The sequence below is a fragment of the Lepisosteus platostomus genome, chromosome 9 (assembly GCF_059453375.1).
Source record: "Lepisosteus platostomus isolate fLepPlt1 chromosome 9, fLepPlt1.hap1, whole genome shotgun sequence".
Taxonomy (NCBI): Eukaryota; Metazoa; Chordata; class Actinopteri; order Semionotiformes; family Lepisosteidae; genus Lepisosteus; species Lepisosteus platostomus.
Window position 1 is genome coordinate 37,569,694 of NC_142619.1, and position 23,797 is coordinate 37,593,490.

Sequence of the window (23,797 nt, forward strand, 5' to 3'; positions counted from 1 at the left end):
AGTAAAACAAATCATAATTGATTATGCATCTTTGGGCATCTTGAAACTGAGCAAGTGTGAGAACATATTATGATGATAGTGCAATAAGAGTACATGTCTTTTTTACCTTTTAAATTTCACCTTTCACCTTTCACATTTCTGACAAAGATGGAAGCTGAGGCTACCAGGCCATGCCAGTGTACACAAGTTATGAAGGTGTACTGTTTATTGTGTGAAGAACAGCATAGGAGGATACAGTAAGTGAATTAACACTGTTCCAAGGTAGAACCTGAAATAGTTTTTGTAAACACATGTAGATAAATTGCTAGTATGAATCATTGTTTGGGATACTAGGGTGAAGGCTATAGTTTAGAGATTCAGAAAATGTTTATACTGTATATATAACTTGCTGAAGCCAAAAAGACAAATTTAAAATGAGAAGCATGGTTAAATGCTTCAAATTTGGAGTTCATCATATTCCTGAACTTCATTCTGCATCAAATCTTTGTTTTCAAAAGATATAGTACTGTGATATGGTGGTGCACTGGTTAGCACTGCTGCCCTGCAGTGCTCGGGCACTGGGGTACCATCTGGGTGGAGTTCGCATGGTCTCTCCATGTGTGCGGGGGTTTCCTCCCACAATCCAAAGACTGGTAGGATTTCAGGGAAATCTGGCCCTAGTGCAACCATGTAAACGTCAGCATCCATGTCACCGTCCCATCCGGAGTGTACCCTGCCTTGAGCCCATTGCTTGCCAGGACAGACTCTGGCTCCCTGGACTGAATAAAGACGTGAGAAAATGGATTGATGGATATAACATATTTATCATGTAGCACATGTATGGATAATCATCCATACTGGTGAGTGGCAGTCGGTTTCGTTCAAATGAAGAAACCTTCAAAGACCCCTAGAATCACAAAATAATCCATAAGCATTGGTTGAGAGGGCTACAGAGAATGTATACCTTTTACAGTATATTGTCTATTTTTAGAATACATGGAAATAAATTGTTTACATTTAGTTTTAAAATACAGGCTGGTAACAAAAACATTTCAACCATATTTACTTCATTTTTATCTATGCTGGCAAATGACTACAGACTGCCACCACATCCTGTGCTGCATGAAAGTATCTGGCTTGTCAACCAATACTTCATGAGTTACAGAGCCTGTCCTGTCCTTATGGATTATTTGATTAAATATTTAAATTAGATCATCAGTTTTATAGTAAATTAAATTTGTACTATAATCTGCATGAGTGAAAGAAAACATAAAAAAATACTTGCTATGCCATGGACCTAGCTATGCCAATATTTTTGTCAGCTGGGTAGAAGAATGCTTCTTTGCTTCCTATACTGGCTTTGTCCCTGACCTCTACAAGCGAGGCATCGATGACTGCGTCGATGCTGCTACACGCTCTAATGACCAGCTAGAGCACTTCCTGCATCAATTCACTCTCACCCGTCCCTCAAATACACAGTTAACATATCTTCCACCACTCTTCCGTTTCTATACATAAATGCATCTATTAACCATCCACCACTCTCCCCCTCGGTCTATTACAAATCCACAAATTCACACAGCTATCTCCTGTACAGCTCTTTTCATCCCACTCACATCAAAACTCTTTCCCTTTTTCACAGTTTCTCAGGCTACGTTGACTCTGCAGTGATGACACGGATTTCCAGAAACAAGCAGTCAAAATGCATTCTTTGTTCATCAATAGAGAATACCCTTTCCCATGTTATCGATAGGGCCATCACCCAGGCCAAAAACAGCCCCAGGATCATCAAGTCGACCAGGAACTCCTAGTCTCACAACTGCATTTCTTTGGTGCTTCCCTACCACTCTAAAACACCTTCTATCCCCAGGACCATTATTAACAACTAGTCCATTTTACAGGGCAATCCCTGCATCAGTACCCTTTTTTCTGACCACCCAATCTATGTAAACTTCTTGTTCACAGCTCCCTTGACCGCACTTGGCAATCATCCCCTCCAGGCACCTTACCCTGCAACAGAACTCGCTGCATCACCTGGAAATACATATTTAGCAACACGCTCATTCAGGGCCCCTCAGGTCAATTCTGGATCACCAAGATAATATCCTGTACCTCCAGTAACCTCATTTACTGTATCTCCTGCAAAAAAATCCCCAGCTATCCATGTTGGGGAAACCGGAGGGAGACTAGAAGACTGCTTCAGAGAACAGTGAAGATTAAAGATTTCTCCAAGCCAATAGTTTCTCATTTCAGCTCAGACGACCATGATCACACTGATCTGATCTCTCTCTGTTCTCAAAGAAGGGTTTCTCATCTCCCATAGAAAGATAACAGAAACAAAACTCGTCCTGAAACTAAGTTCACACCTTCCCCCGTCTCTCAATGACAGACGTTTCGTGTTATCTTCTCTATTCTCATGCAGGTTTTGACTTCACACCTTTCTTCACCCCTCTCCACTTTGTACTTCATGAGTGGCCTCTCTGCCTCCTCCCCTATCCCAGCTTTTGTTCTTCTGTGCCGTTTAATATTTGCTGTCTGCCCTGTCTTTCTCACACCTGAAGAAGGCTTCACAGCCGAAACGTTGCGTTTTCTCTCCTCTTTTCACCATGGAATAAACCTATTACTTGTTCCTTTGCAGACTATGCATGCTGATGCAGCTACCCACCTGAACTGTAAAAACTACTTTCCCATTTTGAAAAAAGGCATTTAGGAGAAAGCAAATGAAGAAGTCTAGAAATTTGAGAATGACAACAAAATCTTAAGTTAATTGTTAAAAGGTAAAAAACAGATTCAAACCTGTTAATAATATAATCAATGCACACAAGAAAAATGAATGTTTCATCAGTACTTGAACAAGCCCCATTTCCTCAACCAAATTTTACTGTCAAACTCAAAACAGATCCTCTTTTTACAAAAAAAATATTTTTGGTGGTAGAAGGTAAAAGGAAAACACATTGGGGGTTGAGATGCTATACGCTTATTTCTCTCAGATCCTGGTGACATCTGTATTGAAGGATAGGATGTATGAAAACTCAGTCAGTTAGACAGTACTAGAAGATCTATTGGATGGATGTTTGTACAGTATTTCACCAAGATAATGACTACAAGCATTCTGACTCCTGCAAAGGAATTTTTGCAAGACTGCAGCAGTCAGTCTGCAGACTTGAATCTAGCCAAGGAGCTGTGGATGTACCTGAAGGATGCTGTTCCAAAGAAAACCACTATCTACTGGAAACTCTATTGAGGAAAGCTCAGAACCATTTCTGGACATACGCCAGAAACTACTTTCAATATGCACCAGACCACAGGGTTTAAAAGAAGCATACAATACTAAAATGACACTTAAATAAAAAATACTAAACATGCCCAACAACTTTAGATGTTTGTCTACACATAACAAAAGTACAAAATATTTTTCATGTTATTTTTATTTAATGCATATATGTTTTTATTATAAACCAAATTTGTATTTTTTTATCATTCAGCACCACCGCTGGAAGTTTCAATACAATAAATGCTTTTAATGCGCCAAAAATGTCTCCTCTATTCACTTTAGCTTATGATTAACTTTTGTCCTAAATGGAAATATATTTAAAGCAATATATGTCTATAGTTAAACAACAGTACCTTTTATCTAAATCATTTAAATACCTCTACATTAAAGGCAGTATCTAAACTTTTACTCAATAATATACTTCTGATTAATGTATTTGAACCAGACCGATCATGATTTACTGGAATATATTTTTCTACAAACCATATAAAACTAATGTAGTAGCACTTTATTTTCTGACATGAAGACATAGTCAATATACTGTATCATAGTCCAGGTACTAAGATCAGATTTTTGCCATTATGAATTATTTTCACATGATTTCTGTTTTACCATGCTTTAAAATCTAGATTATAAACAGAGTCAATAAACCACACAACAGGAGTGCATTCACATTCATTTATAAAAGGAACAGACATTGAACAATACAAGCATGTTTGTGCTCTGTGATAGTCAAAATATATTTCTTGTACAAGGAAACCAAAGTAGGTCATGCAGAAGGACAGTGGAATACAAAAACAACAACAAAAAATAAAAAAACAATCCGTTTTAGTCCAACTGCTTTTACAGTTTTCCAAAATCTTAACCACATGCTTTGCTCTCCTTTCAAATCTCCATCAGGACAAGAGGCACTGTTTTACTCACAAAGATCTGTGCAAGTCTAAAAGAGACATACAAGTTCTAGACTTTCAATTCATGGTTCTGGGGTCCCTGAAAGAGGAACAACTTACTGAAACCAGATGAAACATACACAGCATTTAAAGGACAATAGATTTGGAAATATTTGTTTCACCATTTCTAAAAAATCTGAAAGGTTTTCTGTTTTGTTTTCTCTTTTTCTCTCTCAATCCCAGATTTAATTTTCGAGGTCTTTGCAAACCATCAGGAGTAGCATGCTTCCCAGGGCTGTAACAATGTGAGACCATTAGTTTTATGCACTGGAGAGAGATGCTCTTAAGTTGGACTATTTGTAATCTTCAAACAGCTCGCCTCCCTTTCTTAAGTAACTGGATAGAAAGTCTTACAAAAAAAAAGAACACAGATGAAAAAAGTTTGTTATACTTCTGTGCATTCAAAAAGATTTTAAACCATCAATGCACAATCTTGGCATCTACAGTTATGTAAATGTAAAGTTAGGCTGAAGTATCATGCATCAAGGCTTCAAGTTCACAGAGAGAAAAAAACAATGTAAACATACATTTTATGTTTACAGAAAGGTAAAGAAGTAGGATTTATGAAACAAGGCTAGCGTTAATTAGCAAAACAAAAATGTTTCAGTAAAAGTAGTGGTGGACTGCTCTTGAAAGCTGAATATAAAAATGAGAGGGGAACATTACATTTCAGCAATTAATTACTACAAGGACCACTGCTAATACAAAATAACACCAATTATTTATAAATTGAAATTAGTGTTTCCTGAAGTTATAAATCAATTATGCCAAATTATGGGAATATTTGGGGAATAACTGAAGACAAACTTCTGAAATATACTTATTGGGAAGTTATTGTGTACATGTCATGAAACTTAAACCACACAGCTTGTAGAGCATGAACAGAACACTTAATGAAAAATATATATATGGCTAAGAAGGCACCCTAATGAATGGCCTTGAGCTACCACTGAAAGATAACTTGTATGTTTGGCTAACAGTAAACTCTTCTGTATCTTAAAGCTTAAAAGGCTAAAGAATTTGTAGAACATTTCCCCTTTCACATTATTTTATCACATCTACCTGTAACATGGAACAAGAACTGATTTTGTTACATTTACAGGTTTTGGCACACTTGGGGGATAACAAAATACATTGAAAAGAGTGACAGAAATGTATATAAGGTTCAGCAACCCAAAACAATATCATAAGTGCAACATTATCAGCCAATTTGCTAGTGTTAATAAGAACCATAACAGAACACCCCTACAATATTGTTAAATACAGTACTTCTTTAAGGTCACGCCAAGCTATTGCAGAAATGCACTCAAAGCAAAAGTAACTTTGTCTAAGACCAGAGAGGATATTAGTGCAAAAAACCCTCATTATGAGGTAAATTATTTTAAAGAACTATGAGACACTGACAGCTCAACACAAAGGCATTTGGATAAATGTCTTTTGTGTCAAATTACTTTTGGCTGATGAAAGGAACAGCTGCTTGAAACTGTCTACAATATAACTAGATTCAAATCTGAAGGATCCCCTAGAGAGGAGAACAACAAACATAAAAAATACAGCTAGAGATTATCATAGGAAGAAGTTATGAATTTCAATTTTGTTTTCTAATGCAATGCTCTTTCTATATTCCAAAAGGCAGGATATTTGTTAAGTTAAACACTGGATACTGAAAAATATCAAGCTTTACATTTACATGAGCTTTCAATGTGATTTGTGTTTGGAACATTTTTAAACTGAGTAAAAAGGCAAGTACCTGCGAGACAAATAGTAAACTTACATTTGTCTTGTGAAGAAGCACAGAGCAAAGTCAATCACAGTCTGAATGGCTTGCTTTACAAGTACCAAGTAATTATACTCTAAGTTTATCAAAGAAAACCATTTGTTTTCACAGATTCACAACAGTAAAATATAAAAGCACATCTGCGAGTGCTGGAGAAGCTTAAAATGATTAAGAGGTTCCCAGTGTCAGCAGCCAAAAGATGCTAAGTTAAATTGGTATTGCTGCCTTTAAAAAAATGGCCAACACCAGTTTGTTCAAAAGTGAACAGACCACATTGTTCGTCAAGAAAATTTAACTATCAGACTAAATGCACAAATACAAAACAGAAGTGGTGCAAATTACAGCCCAACTCTAGGCAGAAAGCAAAACTTCTTAAAGAAGTTTTATTTTTCATTAACAACACCTTGTTCCCCTCTCCCCCCCGCCCCCATTAAATTCAAAGGCTGACACGAAAGAGCCAAGACACACGTCCTCATGTTGCTTTACTATTTGGCTTTTCAATCTGCCGCAAGAAGAAATATAGTGCATCGAAAAAACATGGATCATTTTAAAAGGTTTATAATAGATGGTTTTATCTGCTGACCTCACATGATCAACTAAAGGACAGAATAGGAAGTATAAGGCTAATTCTCCCTCCCAAAACGCTTTCAACTACCTGCCCTGTTTTTTCTGTTAAAAAAAGCCCCCACACCAATGTGCTGTTTTTCCATACCAGATGCAGAAGAACCATTGTAATCAACTTCTGTAAACTTTTTTTTTCTGTGCAAACTGTACATTTTTGTTACACAAAGAGCATGAAAATACAGCAGAGTTATTTTGGCAACACAGCAGCTCAGACAATAAAAGGCAAGTTTTTTTTTTTGTTGTCATTATCTCCTTAAGGTTAGTTAGTATTTCCATCAGGTCTGGAGTAATATAGGGTCCTCCAGCTCTTGAACTGGAACAGAGCCAGTCTGGCTCTCTCCCGAGTCAGAATCGTAAGGTGCGTCAGGGAGCTCCATAAAACTGCAGACCAGCTGGTCCTCCTCGAACTCGGAGCGTGCAGGGATAAGAACATCCGAAAACTCCTCCTCCTCGAGATAGTTAAAATCCTGAGGGATGTACAGCATCTCTGGGTAGTTCCTGCTGACAAGATCGCTGGTGGTCTTTAAGGAGACTTTCCTGAAGGCCATGAGATGCATGTGAGAAAACTTGACATACTTGTACCTTTTAAAACCCAGTGACTCCACGGCGATCTTCCAGCTCTTCATCATCAGGGTGTGACGGTTCTGATGGGAGGAGTCAGGAGTGATGATGAGAAGCAAGCCGTTCAGAGTCAGCAGCTCGTGGGCCTTTTTGCAGCAGATCCAGCGCTGATAGGGGGAAGGGAAGTAGGAGAGAAGCAGAGAGAATACCACCACGTTGAAGAGCTCTCCGGGAAGGGCATCAATGGGGCTGCGGAGCTGCTTGAGAAAGGCATCAACGGCGTCCCGCGCCAGCTGGAGTGGCTGCTGGAGCTGGAGGTTAAGGAAGTCACACTTGTACACACTCTGGGAGAAAGAAGAGTAAGAAAAAGAGCCTTTCATCATCAACGGACTGTATTCTAGAAATACGTTACCATAGTTCCATTGAAACCTTTACAATATCAATTCTGGGCATATTCAGGTTTTTGCTTTCATGTTTTCTTTGACAATTTTTTACCTGTGACGCTAAGTCTTCATTTTAATATGCTGAATTTAATCAGAATGAGAAATAGGTGAATGTAGTTCAGGTGGGTAGCTGCGTCAGCATGCGTAGGCTGCAAAGGAACAAGTAATAGGTTTATTCCATGCTGAAAAAAAGAAGAAAGAAAACACAACGTTTCGGCCGTGGAGCCTTCTTCAGGTGTCACCTTCTTGACACCTGAAGAAGGCTCCACGGCTGAAACGTTGTTCCTGTAATAGGTAAATGCTTACTTGTTCCTGTAATAGGTAAATGCTTAATTTTAATTTTAAAATAGATTTTTGACTTGACTGCATAAAAAGGATAAACCAATCTGTTGAAAGTAGTTAGATTTAAAGATGGCACTGGCATTAATAGCCAAAAGCCATATCACCCTGCAGCTCTGAACTAGCTACCCACTGAAGCTAAGCTTCGGATGAGATGTTAAACCGAGGTCCTGACTCTCAGTGGTCATTAAAGATCCCTGGGCATGTCTCGATAAGAGTAGGGAGTTATCCTGGTGTCAGGGCCAAATTTCCCCCCTCGGCCTTTACAGTGGCCTCCAAATTGTCACCATGTATGATCAGCTTGCTCTTGCCCTGCAATGGACTGGCGCCCTGTTCAGGCTGTTCCCTGCCTTGCGCTTGTTGCTTGCCAGGTAGGCTCCCGCTTCCTGCAACACCGTATGGTATAAAGCGGTTTGGCAAATGACACGACTGGCATTAATGTTATATGTATGCTGATGTTTGGAGAGTAGTATTTGGGTCGATTGCGGTACATTGTATTTAAGTTGAAAAGAGGCCTAAAATCCTTAATTATTATATAGTAGTTAGTTTACTGAGACAGATTCATGGCTGTTGTACTGTTAGGTTTAAAAATGGGGCAAGGCTAAGATTGTCAAAATATTATTTAAGGGATTAGAGGCAGCATTATGCAAAGTTTGAAGATTAATACTAATAAGCACTAAAGTGTGCAACATCCTCTACTATAACCCTAACTCTAGCTTGTTCCCAATTCACATCTTGACTACAACTGAGAACATCAAAAACACAAATATACCAGACTTTGTGCTCATCATAATTCTTTAATCTAATCCTTTCACTTTGCACAAGGCTAATGTACCACCTTTAAGTCAAACTCTAATCTGGCCTCCTAATTACTATTTTACCACTTTAAACTGTTACTGATTTACATACAGTAAATATATTGATTAAACTGAGATTTTCACACCAGTGGAAAGTGCAATAAGTACAGTACCTAGTATAGAAACCTTTATTATAACAAAACAACTGTAAAGTTTGAAAACCTTGTAACCTATTATGAACCCATAACATAAGTAATAACCTTTTTGAGGACAATTAATGTTAAGAAAAATACGGAAAAAAAGAAATTTCAATACCAACTGAATTCAATGAAAGTAATATTACTTAAAGAAAACATCAAAATACTAAATTACAGCATAGTGCCTAGATAGTGAGATGTTGTACCAGACAGACCTTGAATGTAACCTGACAGGAAGCCAGTGCAAGGACTCCATGACAGGAGTGATGTAATTACTTAATTATAGTCAAGTAAGGATTGTAAGGGCCAAATTCCAAACATATTGTTACAAACTAGAGGTTCAGGAAAATAGGTTAAATAAAATGTACCCGAGCAGTATGTATAATTTGAGGCACAGCTCTTAATTTTCTGGCACAGCTCTAGCAAAAGAGTAATAAAACAGTCAAAACTTGACAAACATTTATTAACAATAAAATAGCTACAAAACACTAAGCAAAACACATAAACACAAGTTACACTATATACAAAACCATGATTCAACGGCCTTTGTCCTACAGACCTACTGTAGAAATACAGTATTCTAACCATAGTAGTCCCCTCTGAGTAAGAAGAATTACCAATCTCTGGAAAACAAATCACAAACTAGTTTTCCCACTTTAGTCACAGCAGCATGGGACCCAGTCTGGCAATATTTTTAAGATGGAAAATCAAGATAACTATTTGCATACAACAAAGCATTGGGTATGAGTCAAAAATCATTCTAACTGTTGCCAGAACATACTGTATGAGTAAAGATGTACATTCGATTCAGAAATGTGCTACCAACACTCCAGTGAGAAACTGCATAGTCTTCATAGTGTGTAAGTTTTCACAGTAGCCAAGGTGTCAAGTGATTCCTTTTTTGAATTACTGAAGAGTTACACCTTACCTTCCAATAGTCAGAGACAAGAAAACAATAAAGTACAGAAAGAACAGAATAAATAAACCTAAAGGCTGACGACTTTGAAGGTATATTGACTGTAAAGTTGGAAATGGAAGAGACAGGAAGGTCCAGATCAAAGAAAACAGGCCTGTGACCAGAAAGACACAAATCAAGATTAGTCAGATGGAAAACAAAAGAGCTATTAGCAAAGAGGGGAATAAGATGTGAGATCACAATAAATGAAAATGAGGATAAGAAGGGTAATTCATTGCAAAAATAAATTAAATTGGAGTCGCTGTAATAGGGTACTCCATTAACTATGAGAAAATGTAGAAATGCAGAGCAATCTAGATGCATGCACTTACAATATTTTACACAGCAGGAAAGATCTACAGCAAAACACAAATGTAATGCACCATGTATAAATACTGCAGTATGCAGGTTTTAGCAACGTGAAAAGCAACCTGAGTCATGTAAGCAAATACTGTATTTTAAATAAGAGAAAGCATCAGGTTTCCACAGAATAAAATAGCAGATCTTCTTTTGCCATCCCTCCTACAGCATGCGTCATCAAATTCAGGATACATTACAGAGCACTCCCACAGCCCTCAGAAGAGCAGGATTCAGTTGAATCAAATACAATACTTAAATAGAAATGTGTCTCACCGTGGAGATTCAACAGTCTTTTCTGACGACGCGCTACAAAAAGTTCAGCAAGGTTACACAACTTAAATTGAGGTAACATTTAAACCACGTCAACGCCTACATGCATCAAAACACCTCAGACTAGCAACAGAAGATTGTACCTATCATACTGTAACTCCTTTCCCATTCCACAGGTCAGCAACTACAACAGTATGCACAGTTAAGCCTGATTTCCACAAGAAAGTGCAATCAAAACTAATACTAACAGGTCTACTTAGCACATTCTGCTGGTATTTCCAGGCTTTGTGGACTTATTTCATATTGCTGTTACCTTTTCTGTGCCTCAGGAGATACTGCTGTGAAAGTGTGAGGTTTTGTCCAAAACTCTTTTTCTAAGGCAAGCCCCGAGACCTGGTGTCTCTGCCATCGTCAAGCAGAGATCTGAAGCCTCCTGCTGATTGACCCTAATTGCTGATATCTATCAGTGTTAAATTAACTGCATTTTTAGCTCTTCCAGAATTTCACAAGGAATCCTGCTATGCAGCAGATGTGCTATTAATGTAGTTGTACAACATGATTTATATTTTCTCCAGCGTATACTTTTACCCTTGCCAATTCATTTTAAGACCTTAACAAAAAAGCACCCATTCCTGGCTCACTTTCTTCATTCTCTTGTTTATTTCTCCTCTGCTTTTTTTACCCAGCTTGGTCTCAGAAGGCAGGGTTCTCCCCCCTAAACAAAATGAGGCTGTGTCCTACTTCTTCCCCAGCTAGATAGAAAACAAAGGGATTGGAGTATCCAGACCTGGCTAATGTGGTGCTGGTGTGCCCCAGGTGAAGCTACTGGCAACAGACGGGAGATTGTGCATGCTCAAAGACTCAGCAGACAGTCTCTAAACTAGACTTTGTTGCAGGCAAACAAAAAATGTTGAATGCTCACACAACAAAGCTGAACATTTCGCAGAATAAGGTAAGCAAGATGGAGGCATGCTCGTGTAAGAAAAACATGTTGATAACAGGACCGCCAGAGGTGGACTAATGGAATGATGAGAAATTCTTTAAAGATGCATTAATGAAGCAATTCATGAATGTTATCTATTTTTTTAATGTGAGATGTAATTGTGGAGAGTTTCCATAGAACATATAGAGACAGTTCTTCTGAAGGATGTTACAAGACCAAGGATCTTATTTTAAAGCTTTTTTTCTAGTTCACAGACAGCTCCTTCCGAAAGAAAGCAGGCCCTGCTCATTTGGTGTAGGTATCGGTGTTGAGCTTCTACTCAAGATGACAGGACAGCTAAGACACAAGAGTGCATCACTGAAAGAAGTCAGTGGTACTTAAGGCCCTCCACACAGATGGTTCTGTTTACAGGAGGCTGAAGGTTTTGCTAGATCTTAAGGACTGTCCTGTTGTCATGGATGTTGTGGGGAAACTTTTTTGTTGATTTTCAAGGGTAATATCTATATGAGTGATAGATTTTTGATTAATGGAGAGTGTCAGCTTAGAGTTTGTTGCAGCTACTGAAAATGAGATTTGAGAAATTGAGAACTGAGATCCTATTGACTACCTCTGTTCACCAACAGCAGCACCTATTCCTTGCAATTTTGGGGTTACCGTTTACGTTTTTAGATGGGTTTTCCAACGTTCTGAGTTATCTCCTACATGGAAATTATTGTGCTAATGCTTGCTGACTGGATTGTGGGAGGGAAAGCCCTTTGATTTGGCTTGGAGTGGAACAACATTAGTATAACAGATTCAAGAACAAGAGGAAGGCGGACTCTGTTTTAAAGAATAGAGACGGTAATTTTACTGCAAAAGCATCATTTAAACTTTTATATTAAAGTCATGCTGTGATAGCCTAGGGAGCCTGACATGCTTGAAACCTAATATTTCAAGCCAAAATATTGTTTCAGTTTATGCCCTTATGACATTCCAACCAGACTGGTATAACCTCTTGTCCACATCCCTGTTGGAACTTGTTGACTTTGGTATTCTGGGCACGGATAGAAATGTGGTCATGAATCACATATTTGACAGATCAAATTCAGAGGAGACAAATGCCCAGTCTCAGGCATCTACAGCATGGAGAAATTATGTCTGATATGGATGTGGTAGATATATGGCATACATTTTTACACCTCAGCTAGAAGATTTTTCTTGGCTAGACATAAATCATTAATCACAACAGGTTATATTTTTGTGTCCTTTTTGTGCTGTGCACAATATGGAGATACTACTGTACCTATGTTGCTATTAGATTACCACGCAATATTCTGTAGATTCATGTTAACTGATATATTTTACATTTTTATATATAGCATTACTTAAAATCAGGCACTTTGTAAACACTTCAATGCATAACTGGAAAAGTTTCTTGATTTTAACTGTGGCTGGTTCAAAAAGCTTTCAATTCTTTGGGATGGAATCAAAGGATTCATTAAAACTATTACATTGCATTTACATCACAATGGCATAAATCTCACCTCAGGAAACTGGAAACTGATGGCCTTTCTAGAGCAGTTAACAGCTTATCTTTTCTGAGCCTACTGCATTAGAAATCAATCTTGTTAGAAAAGTTATAACCAGTTAACATTTCTCATGTAAAATGTTAAATGTTACAATTAATTTAATAGCAGTCAACCCAGTAATCAACTGTGACACTTTGTAGTAATGTTTTGCAGACATCACTGCTGGAAGATCAGCACAGAGGTACTTCTGTCAGATCTCATACATCTAAATTCTACATTCCTTCTGTTTTACACTAAATTCTACATTACCGATATTCAACTGTGAGAAAGTGTCTGCAGTTCTTCCAGTCTCTTTATTACTCCAATTAGTTGCCAATAACTCTGTCTGGGCTGGAGGGTCTGGAAGACTGCTGTAGGATATCCTGCCATTCCTCCTGTAAGCCTGTGTCCAGCTAGGGAAGGCTGGATGATAATGGTTATATCCTTTTGAAGGCACTGGTGATCTGCTTTCCACATGTTTTATTGGACTAATCTAGTCATGTCAAGCCTTTGGCATTGTTATGTGGAGGTTGAGCCACTGTATTCCTAGATCTCCACAGTTTTGCAGATTAACAAGGGGACAGGATGTTTTCAATGTATCATTAAGCAATGTAGCATTTTAAAGTTGCACTCAATCAATACCAAAGCCATTCTTCTATCCCCATTCATGTATCATCAGTTGGCATGAACAAAAGCAAAAATGTTTTCGCTAATGCCTTGTATTCATGGGTGACTAAAACACAGCAACTCAGCTTGATGTCAGTCTATAGATTTCCTTTCTCAGTTGTCAACATGTTATTCCTAAATAATCTCCAAAATTGCAGATAGTTTTCATGAAGATGGTGAGCTTTAATCATTCTGTTGATATGTGGGTTATTTCTTCGTGGAACTTCTCATGCTGTAGTTAAAGCAGCATGATATGATTACACAGATATTCAAATTGATGGTCCTGGGTCAATGAGCTGACATTCTACCTTCCAGGATATGGCCCGTCTCTCACAAAGTTAGTTCCTTGTCTTTCTGGACTATTCTGTCCAATTGTTAAAAGAGAATCATCTTATAGGCAACTACAATGCAGGCAGGCTGCTTTCAATCATCATTCCTCAAGTGGGGCCTCCTTGTAACGTTTGACCTTCATGCATTAATTAAAATAGTCTTTTTCAATAGCTCTTTATACAGATTATTAATCATTGCATTTTGGCACATTTAACAAATCATAATCCAAACACTGAGCACTGGTGCTTGCGAGAAATCACGTGATAGGAATCAGTATTATGTTATACTTTGTAAAGGAATATCATCACAGTAGCACAATGAACTACTGCTATAAAACATAAGACAGTATATAGCATTTAGAATGTAACTTAGGAGATTTTGGGAGTTAATGTAAAACCTTTTAAGTACAGAATTAATAACTTGTCACCTTTGGACTGTACCATGACTAAGCAAGGAGAAACTATTTTGAACTACAAATCTTTTTTGAAAAGACAACTCTTAGTCATTATTCAAAGACTCATTAGTCTCTCCAGAACAAAGGAAAGCCATGAATCATAAAACCAGCAGTCATCTTTCCACAGTTGCAAGCTCAAAAGCCTCAACATAAGGCAAATGTTATCATTGTAACGAGCTCAAGAAATACATTGAAAAGCTATCACTATATACACAACAGCAGTGCTTTCACATCAGGTTAACATTCACTGTCTAACTCCAAGAACATTTGAATAATTTCTCCTATCATATTTTTCAGAAGTAATTCAACTTTCTTCTTGATAGCTTAAACTCTTAAAACATAATAGCAATGTCAACACAAAAGGAGTACATAATCCACTGACATGTTACTTACAACTGTATTCTTTATGTATAATAACCATACCTTCACTCAGACTAATTTGCAACACACAATGAAATGGCTTTCATCCTGAACCAATTCAATATAGCTACAAAAGTATGTGATTAACAAATCAATAATCATGTTATTTTAAATGAACTCTAATAAGGTTTCAAGCCAAATGAAACTGATGATCTGGAAACTCACATTGTAGAAAGGCAAACTCTGCACAGCACAATGCCAGGTAAGAGGGTATGGAATCATCTGAAGAACTATAGTCATTACCCCTGCTGCAGATACTGTACCTGTCCTTCACTTTCCTTACCATTTGTTATGAAGACAGAGTATTTGACGGTTTCAAAGTTCAAAATAAAAATAAATCAAAAAAGAAGAAATTGATGGTGTGATCACTTTTAGCAACACAGTCAATCCTTCTACCACACATACCTGTCATCTTTTTAAATTGTTGTTTTTCCTCAGTTACTCACACTCAAGGGAGGAAACCATTGTGATCATGGATGCAATAAAAATAAAGACCAGGGATGATGCTCAAACCACAAGGTGCATTGCCTTAACACAACTTACCAAAGGGCCATTTTGTGCTATTACACAGTTTGAAAAACTGAAAATATTTTATGTTGTATATTGTTATACAAATTAATTATAGGAGACTCCAGTAGCCTTCAGATTTATTCCTACCATCGATGAACTAGGAATTTACCAAATATATCAATCTCTTTATTTTAAACTATGAGCATCAAACTGTTGCTCATAGTTTAACTATATGGTAAAATAAGCCCTGTCCATCAAATTGTTAATTTAGTATTTCTTAACCTGTTTTAAACAAAATACAGAAAAAAGAAATAATAAGAGACTTTTATTTTCAAAGTTTTGTTAAGGATATTTTTAACAGAGAAATCCTATTTTGTATATTTTATTTTTAATAATATTGGCCATCTATGTCTTTGTCAAGTTACAGCAGGGAAAAATTTAGTTAATATCAGCAACTGTCTTGAAACCAAGCAACATTTACTGTATATAATATATACAGATGTATATAAGATATAAGGATATAAGATAGACAAGATTTTTTCATATACATAATGTAATATATACATTGTAAATGTCTGATCTAAACAGAATACATTAAAATATAAAGTAATTTAATACATTTTCATAAATATGAAAAAAGACCCTTATAGTAATCAAATTACTTAATATCTTGTTTAGACTGCACAGTGATTTTCATTAATTAAAGTTAATTTGAAAAAAAGGTATAGTACAATATTAAATTCTGCCCTGACCGAAAAGGTAACTACTGTGGTGAGGGTAATAGCAGATATGACAGAATCTGTGGTAAAGTTACATAAGGAGTCTATTATGGGCCTAGGATGTGGCATATTCTCTATCCCATGTGGCTGCAGCCCATTTTGTGTTGGTAAAAAAAGAAGTGCTGATCATGCTTAATTAGGAAATAAGGGTCTTGCAGACAAGCAGTTAGAAAAAGGATGGATAGGTGTGGCAGACTGAGGTTGCGGTCTGTTTTAAGACCATCTGTGTTGGAAATTAGTTGTTTTTGACAAAATAAAAGTTGAGGAAACAAATAGCTTTTGGTTTTGGAGGACAGAAGATATTTTTCATTTCTTTAAGTTTGAGTAAAGTAAAAATTAAGTTTCCAAACAAAGAGCAATTTATTTTTGGCCACAAGGAAGCAGGAGGACCTTCATTTTGTACCAGGAGGATAAACCAGGAACACACAGCTGCTGCGACCAGCAAAACCCCAAGGTGTCCCCAGGTCAAAGCCTATCCTGGAAGCACAGGACCCAGGGAGGGACTGGTTGCAAGTGACTGATTCCCCCCTGGACAATGTCCCAGGGCATTGTAAAATGAATCCAATATCCAATGAAAACAAAGAGATCCTATCTATATACCACTCAGCAGACAATGGAGGCCAGACTGGAACCCACAACTCTGGATCTGGGAGGTAACAGCATTACTTACCACCCCACCATACAACCCTGCTGTACTGCAATTTAGTAAAAGTATGTGCTTGCTGTTGTTTTAGCTTTCTTCCCTGTTCAGAGCAAATTTAAACTAGTTAGATCCACAGCTAAATCCAGAGCATTTAATTGTTGAGAACAACTCCTTTTCTGTATTTAGGTTTTCCTTTCTTAAACAGTACCACAGCATCATGAAAATCAAACCAAACAGCACCTAATTCCGTGTTGTGAAGCAGAAGGAAGTAAAAATACATTTTGACTGTGGAGACTAAAGTATTTTTCTGAAGTGAGGGAGGAGGAGGAAGGAAGCAGGAAGGTGAAGTGAAGAGGTGGGTTAGGAGAGTGAAAGGAAGAACAGGAGAGAATGGGCACTGCAGGTGAGAAAGTGACTGAGCTGAATCTCAGAAGTTTGAAAAGCTAAAACTGGTAAATGAGCTTAAAAAATGAACTCGGTTTGGCTTCTGGTGTCTTTTTGGCATAAATGTCCTGAAATGCCTGTGAAAGGATGCAGACAGAAAGTGTTCGTGTCTGAGTAAGGTACAACTAGGAGCTATTGGCTTTGATCTTCACTGCTCTGACATGTTTCTCAAAACAGTCAGTTTCAGGCAGTCTTCTACCTGTTTTGTCATTGCAAAGGGTGGGCCAATTCCTGCAGCATAGATAGCCTATTTGGATTGTTGGTACAAGTGTTCAATAACTTTCTCTTAAAATATTTTACATGGATGGCAAAACTATACCAACCCTTTCTGCCCAATTTACCCATCTCTCTGGCACACAACCTCAGTATGTTATGAAACTTTGTGTCTCTTACTCTTTCAGGCAGGGATGACACATTTCATGAGAAAGCCATAACACACTTAAGAGAACTCTTGATTGTTTTATTCTGCCTGGGCACTGCTGAATTAGCGATGTGTGAGGAATCTTACTGTCATTTTGTACAGAATGAGTTTAAATTCACAAATACACTGCATAGTATTAAAAATAAAATGGGCAGCATTTAGGCTCAACATTAACCTCAAAATAATAAATACCATAAGAAAACAATGAGGAAAATACTTATGGAGAAGTTCTGTGCACATATTGAAACAAATCTGTACTAGCCTTTTGAAACTTATTAATTATACCTTAATAAACTGTTATACTATAAGTAGTATAGTCCCTTAAGGTAAATGAACAAAAAAAGCTTTCACCTTTTTCATGGATTTCTTAATAGAGACAATACAACACTGAAAGAAATAATTGCTAATTGTGAGGTGTCACAATGTAGAACTATAAGGTACTATTTTCTATACATTTCTGCTGCAACGGTTGTACAAAAATATATATATTTTGTAACTACTAAGCTAAATTTGAGGATTGCTAAGTCTTGCTATGTTTTTTGGGGGTAGGGATTCAACAAGTCCTCATCTGCTAACTTATCTAGAGGCCAAAAAACCTTCACTGTGAATTAAAGTGTGGCTTGCTACCAATATACAACAGCTGGGCATGTTATTTCAACAACCATATTTGCATTGGAAAAAAAAATCAGTATTCTAGTAGAGCCTAAAGAAACCTGCTAACTGAGTTAACATTTTAGCTGATGTTTTGCCTCATGTGGCATTAATGACTTTCAAAACTTCCTGTGGGAAACGAGAAGTTGAGTGCATTGCTCTATCTTCAACATGCATAAAATGTATAATGCCTAAAGGTTCTCAGATTTTTCAAATCTCATCTTGATGAAGCTGGCAAAAATGTGTGTTTTACTTGCACTGCAGGGAAAAAAATGGCCAGCTAATCTCTTTACACTTTAATTTAGGTAGGTGTACGCCATATTCTGCATTCATAAATAAGATACTCTGCCAAAAGCCCCTGTAATCACAGAGGTAGCAAAACTGAGCATCTGCTCTGCCATTTGAAACTCAGCAGACATGACTGATAATTTGTCTTGCAAAAAGGCACAGCAAAATGACTTCACCACACGATCCCCAAATTATCCCATTTATCTACTTCAGGCATTTACCTGACTTGAAAGCAAGCAACAGGGATCTCCCAGTGTTTGTAAGGGTGAAAACAAGAAAGCAGGGCAGATCGGTAAGTTTTAGTGATAAACTAAACAGTGATAACAAAAATAGATTTATACTGTCAGGACATCTTTCTTCTTGTGCGTAGTACCAGTGTGGGTCTTTTAGAATTTGGTTTAGTTACTCCATTGCAGACAATATATGAAAATAGTTTTTTTTAAAAAATTTAATAATAAAGTTTTAAGATAGTAGGGTTTATTACTATTAATATTAAGGGCGAATCCATACAGGTTTTTCCTAATTGGCTGAAGAATTATGAAACTAAGCATCTGAACGCATAAATATAACCAATCATTTTTCAGCAAATATTAAACAAGGTCAAAGTTTGAAATATTGTAGGAATTTCTAAACGATAATACTATTAGCTGGTCTGTTGGGAGGAGCCAAAGTTATACCTATTTGAATCAAGATGAACACAGAAGGCAGGTTCTTTAAAGAAAATGGAAAAGACCTACTTTCTCCATCTGGAGTTTGAGAATAATGGTTTGCTCACAAGCATTGAAATCAAGTGTTCAGCTTGCAGTGTGTGCATTGTTGTTGGGGAATGTGGGAGACACTTCACTACTGTTCATAAGAAATTTGAGCAGAATTTTACAGAATGGAAGTAGTCTGCGGTCTAAAAAGGTAAACAAGAAAAAAGCTGCATTTCAAAGGAAGGACAAGACAAGGAACAATAAGTCATTTACAGAAGGTGAAATTGTTGAAGAGACAATGATTGTGATTCAAGGTTTACAGAAACTGTCCTGATATTAGATGAGCAGAGGGGAACAAATATCACAGCAAGAGTTTTTGTGCTGTTGGACAATGTAAGCAGGTAGTTGTTGTGGGATGTAGTGATACTGCCTATTTGGCTTTTTGACATTATTGTCTCTGAAGTCAACAAACAGATTTGCTGCTATCCACAACGTGAATAACTATTTTGTTAAAAAGAATGTGTAGATCAAGAGGCTGGTATCAGTAAAAACCAACAACAGCCATGAATAGTTGCAGGTTGCACTGCAAATATTGCAAACAGCAAAGCAGACCCATGCTTCCTCACATTTCTTGAACTATCACTGTATCATCCCACCAGCAGGCAATTTGTGCCAAAAGGTGAGACTTTGGCAGAGGAAGAATACTGTGTCACTTTAATCAGAAATCAAGAGTTTTCACTAAATTAAGAAATGAGGATGCCATCGAGCTGAAAGTATATGTATGATGACTGCTGTTCTTCTTGATCTACATCAATGTTACAGATTGTAGTATAGTCACTAAAGTGATGAAATTTTCCAGATTATGGCAAAATAGGATTAGTAAACGCTACCAAAGCAACAAAGGAACTTCTAAAAAAATATTTAGACTAATTCTGGGGATTCTGGATATAACATTTAATGTAGATAAGTGCAGAATGTTACATGCAGATAGCAAAAATATTTACTACAGAAATAAGATGGGGGATCTCTGAGCTTGAAGAAACTACTTAAAATGAACTTTGGTGTTTATGCTGACATTTTCATCTTCAAATCAAGGTGATGGAGCAATAAAAGGTGAACAGAATGCTAAAATACAAAGCTCAAAGCACAGAATTTAAACCAAGGCGCTATGATGACCTCACTCAGAATACTATGTAAAAGTTGGCTGTTGTTGGTCAGAGAAAGCCAGCCAGTTCCACTCCTGGTTTTAAATGAATGTCCTACACTGACAGGATAATGCAGTTACAGTGGCCTTCTTCAGAATCAACAGTGACACATGAACCAGAGGACTCAATTGGAGACTATGAAGAGTATATTCAAAACAAGGTATTTTTACACAAGTAAATGTTTTGGATGTCTGTAGTAAGCTACTCAGTTATACTATAGAAACAGATACCTTGGCTTCCTTCAAGAAATGCCTGAATGTGATCCTCAGATCAATCAGATACTGGCAACCTAACAAGCTACTTAGGCCACATGGCCTCCTCTTTTTTGTGACTTTTTGTTGTAACTGGTCTTGCGATACAAAAAAACTGAAAGGTCAGGTCTGTAGCCTTGACAGCTTATTAAGTGAACAAACTATTTTAAAGGAGTTTAATCTCCCTTTAAACTTGTTTTGAGATTTCACATGTCAAAAAATACAAAGAGGAACATGCCAAAACGGTTCCTTCACTGTCAACCTTCACCTTGTTTCATTATCAGTAATGAAGAGAGAAGCATTTTCTGAATCTTAGAACTCAATGTCTTATTTTTATGTTTATTTTTTCACCTTCTTTATGACTGACTACATGTGATAATTTATTAGCAGATATGCTGCAGCACCATACTGTACATGCACAAATTATACAAACACTCATTCTCATTACCCAAAGTACAGATAAACAGCATTTCTTGACATACAAGCACATATATCCTACTGTAGTTCTCTCATTCTTACTAGCTTATTCTGATAGCTAAATGACAATCAAGGAAAAGGTAGGGAATCTTTTCTTGTAATGAACAAGACTAAAACTCTAAAAAGGCTTTTAGTCTGTTTCACTTGATATCAGATGCCCCCATTAGTTTCATACAGTATGCGTCTCTCAATGTAGAGAGAAATGTTATCAGGTAGAAGAGACAAATTGTGGGACAGAACTGTGTGAAGCGGACAATTAAAATAGAAGCACTGTTTACTAACTAAAATGCCTGCCATAAAATTATTCTCAGAACTTGCAACTGCAACAACATATTCAGAGTCCCCTCATTTTGCCTTTTAATAGTCTGCTTTTTAATTATCATGCGAGAAGGAGAGCTATGGGTTCCATTCTTGTAGCTACATGATATAATTAAGAGGCTCTTAGCATTGAAATGCAAAGAAAAAGCATAAAAAATTCTGCTATGGTTTAAAAAAATAATTAGGCTGTTACACAAAAAATATAGACACCTTTGGTTTTAAAAGCAGATATCTAGGCAAGGAATACACTGCAAATGAGGCTTTGTTGGGATATATCATTTTATTATGTTAGGATTTTTTTATTACTGTATTATGTTTAAAGATCTACTGAACACTGATACAATTTTAAATTTTAACATGACCCACTGCATTTCCTTATTAACGTCCCAAGCTTTTCCAGAATTCTGAACTTCAAATTTGACTGATCAAGAAATAAAATTATCCAAAGCCTGGAAAAAGAACATTTACCTTGGTCATCATGCCTTATTCTCGTTATTCAGGATGCTGCTCAGAACATTTTTACATCTTACCCTCCCTGTCCAAAAAAATCCAATCCTCTGTCTCACTTTAGAGGCACATGACGTTATTTTTAATATTTAAAAACGTTGTATGATAAGCAACAGTGTCCTGTAGCCACCAATTAATCAAGAGTGAAACAACAAAAGGATATGGATGACTGCTTCAGTCACGCAGTTTTATTTTCTAATTTAGCGTTTATGAAAGGGGCGATGTAAGTTTCACAGGAAGTCTACAGTAAAGGCTGGCATTAACTAAAATAAAATAAAATTAGTTAATTTTTGCAACAAATACAAATATGCTCAGGAAATTTATGTACTGAAAGACTATTGTATGGCAGACTGGCCAGAATATGTCTGATGTTTAATAACCAGTGGGCATTTTGATATGAAACATGTATCTAAAATAACTGGAAAATCACATCCTTTGTGATTGAAAAGGAAAAAAAGCATTTCCCTTTGATGGAATTAACACTTTTATTTAATTCTTTTTTGCAGCTGCTTTTCCTTTTCAGACTGTGTTTTTGTAAAACGTCACAGGAATATCTATCATGTTGAGTACCAGTGAGCATATTTGAGTGTTGCGTATTTGAGTACTCAAATACATATGGAAAGTATGAATGAATATAAAGACAGTCAAACAAGACCGATTACCTACAGTAAAGAACTACAACCCTTACACTAATATCTCTGGATGGTTTCCTAAACCTGCTGATCCTGATTACATTCGATGATTAGCAAGAGCAGCACCAATAATGGTTTTCATTAGCTTTTTGGTATTTACCTAAGTTTGTCTGTTTAAGGATTAAAGATATAGATCTTTAAGACCCAGTGATCTTATTTATCTCCACTTTGTCCACTACAGTGCACAAGATTAATGTTCTGGGTCAGAGCAAAATCTTTTCTCTTAATTTATACTGGAGAGTAAATCCTGTGAGAACCACATACCTCAACAGCAGGCACAATATCAATGCCCACAGTCAGGAATTCATCAAACTTCAGAAATGGGTTAAAGCAGCTGCCCACATCCAGCAAACGAATTTTTCCTGATTGGTAACCCATCCTAGAAAACAGAATGACAGCACAACAGTTGTAGAACATTATTAAACTTTTTAAGATGCATTTTAAATTAAATTAAAAGAAAGAAAAGGGTATTTCATACACTTTATACAAGGATGAAGCATTCACACTGTATTAAATGCACTGAAGTGATTTTAATTCCATTGCACATGGATGTATTCCCAGTAACCAACTGCTGTGCTTGGTAGGTAACTGTGAGTTTGCTTGACATCATGACAATAGAAAACCACAATTCTGTATTAGTTCACTAGCTGGAGATAGCCTTTCCTGCTAGACAAATCCATTACAGTTCCAAACCAATTCATCAGCAACCTTCTGTTTGTAATCTGCAGACAGTTTTTATTGTACAGCTTTGTCACAATATAATAACATTTATCTCAAGTTCCAGCTGAACAGAAACACAGAACAGAAACAATTAAGAGCCTAATTTCTGAGAAATTAATTCCAGGCCTTCTAAGCAAATCTTCTAACAGTATTGTCTTATGCATAGCAATTTGTGTCTTTTGCAATTTTAACAATAATAATTCTTTTAAAAAACTGTCAATCAAATCAATTGAGGCAATACTTTCTAGGCATTCCAGCAGTATCCAGTAAGAAGCAAACACTGAATTGTATAAGACTTTTTTTTACTGAC

General features: G+C 36.8%; 1 protein-coding gene across 1 annotated transcript in view; it reads right to left on the minus strand.

Moving 5' to 3' along the window:
- Window positions 1-3,917: 3,917 nt before the first annotated feature.
- samtor (S-adenosylmethionine sensor upstream of mTORC1) overlaps window positions 3,918-23,797 on the minus strand; it is a 70,360-nt gene continuing 50,480 nt past the window's right edge. The window contains exons 5-6 of the mRNA XM_088644874.1: window positions 23,032-23,146; window positions 3,918-7,509 (exon numbers count right to left, since the gene is read on the minus strand). Of these exons, the coding sequence (XP_088501000.1) occupies window positions 6,880-7,509; window positions 23,032-23,146 (745 nt within the window). The 3' untranslated portion in view covers window positions 3,918-6,879. The remainder of the gene's footprint in view (window positions 7,510-23,031; window positions 23,147-23,797) is intronic.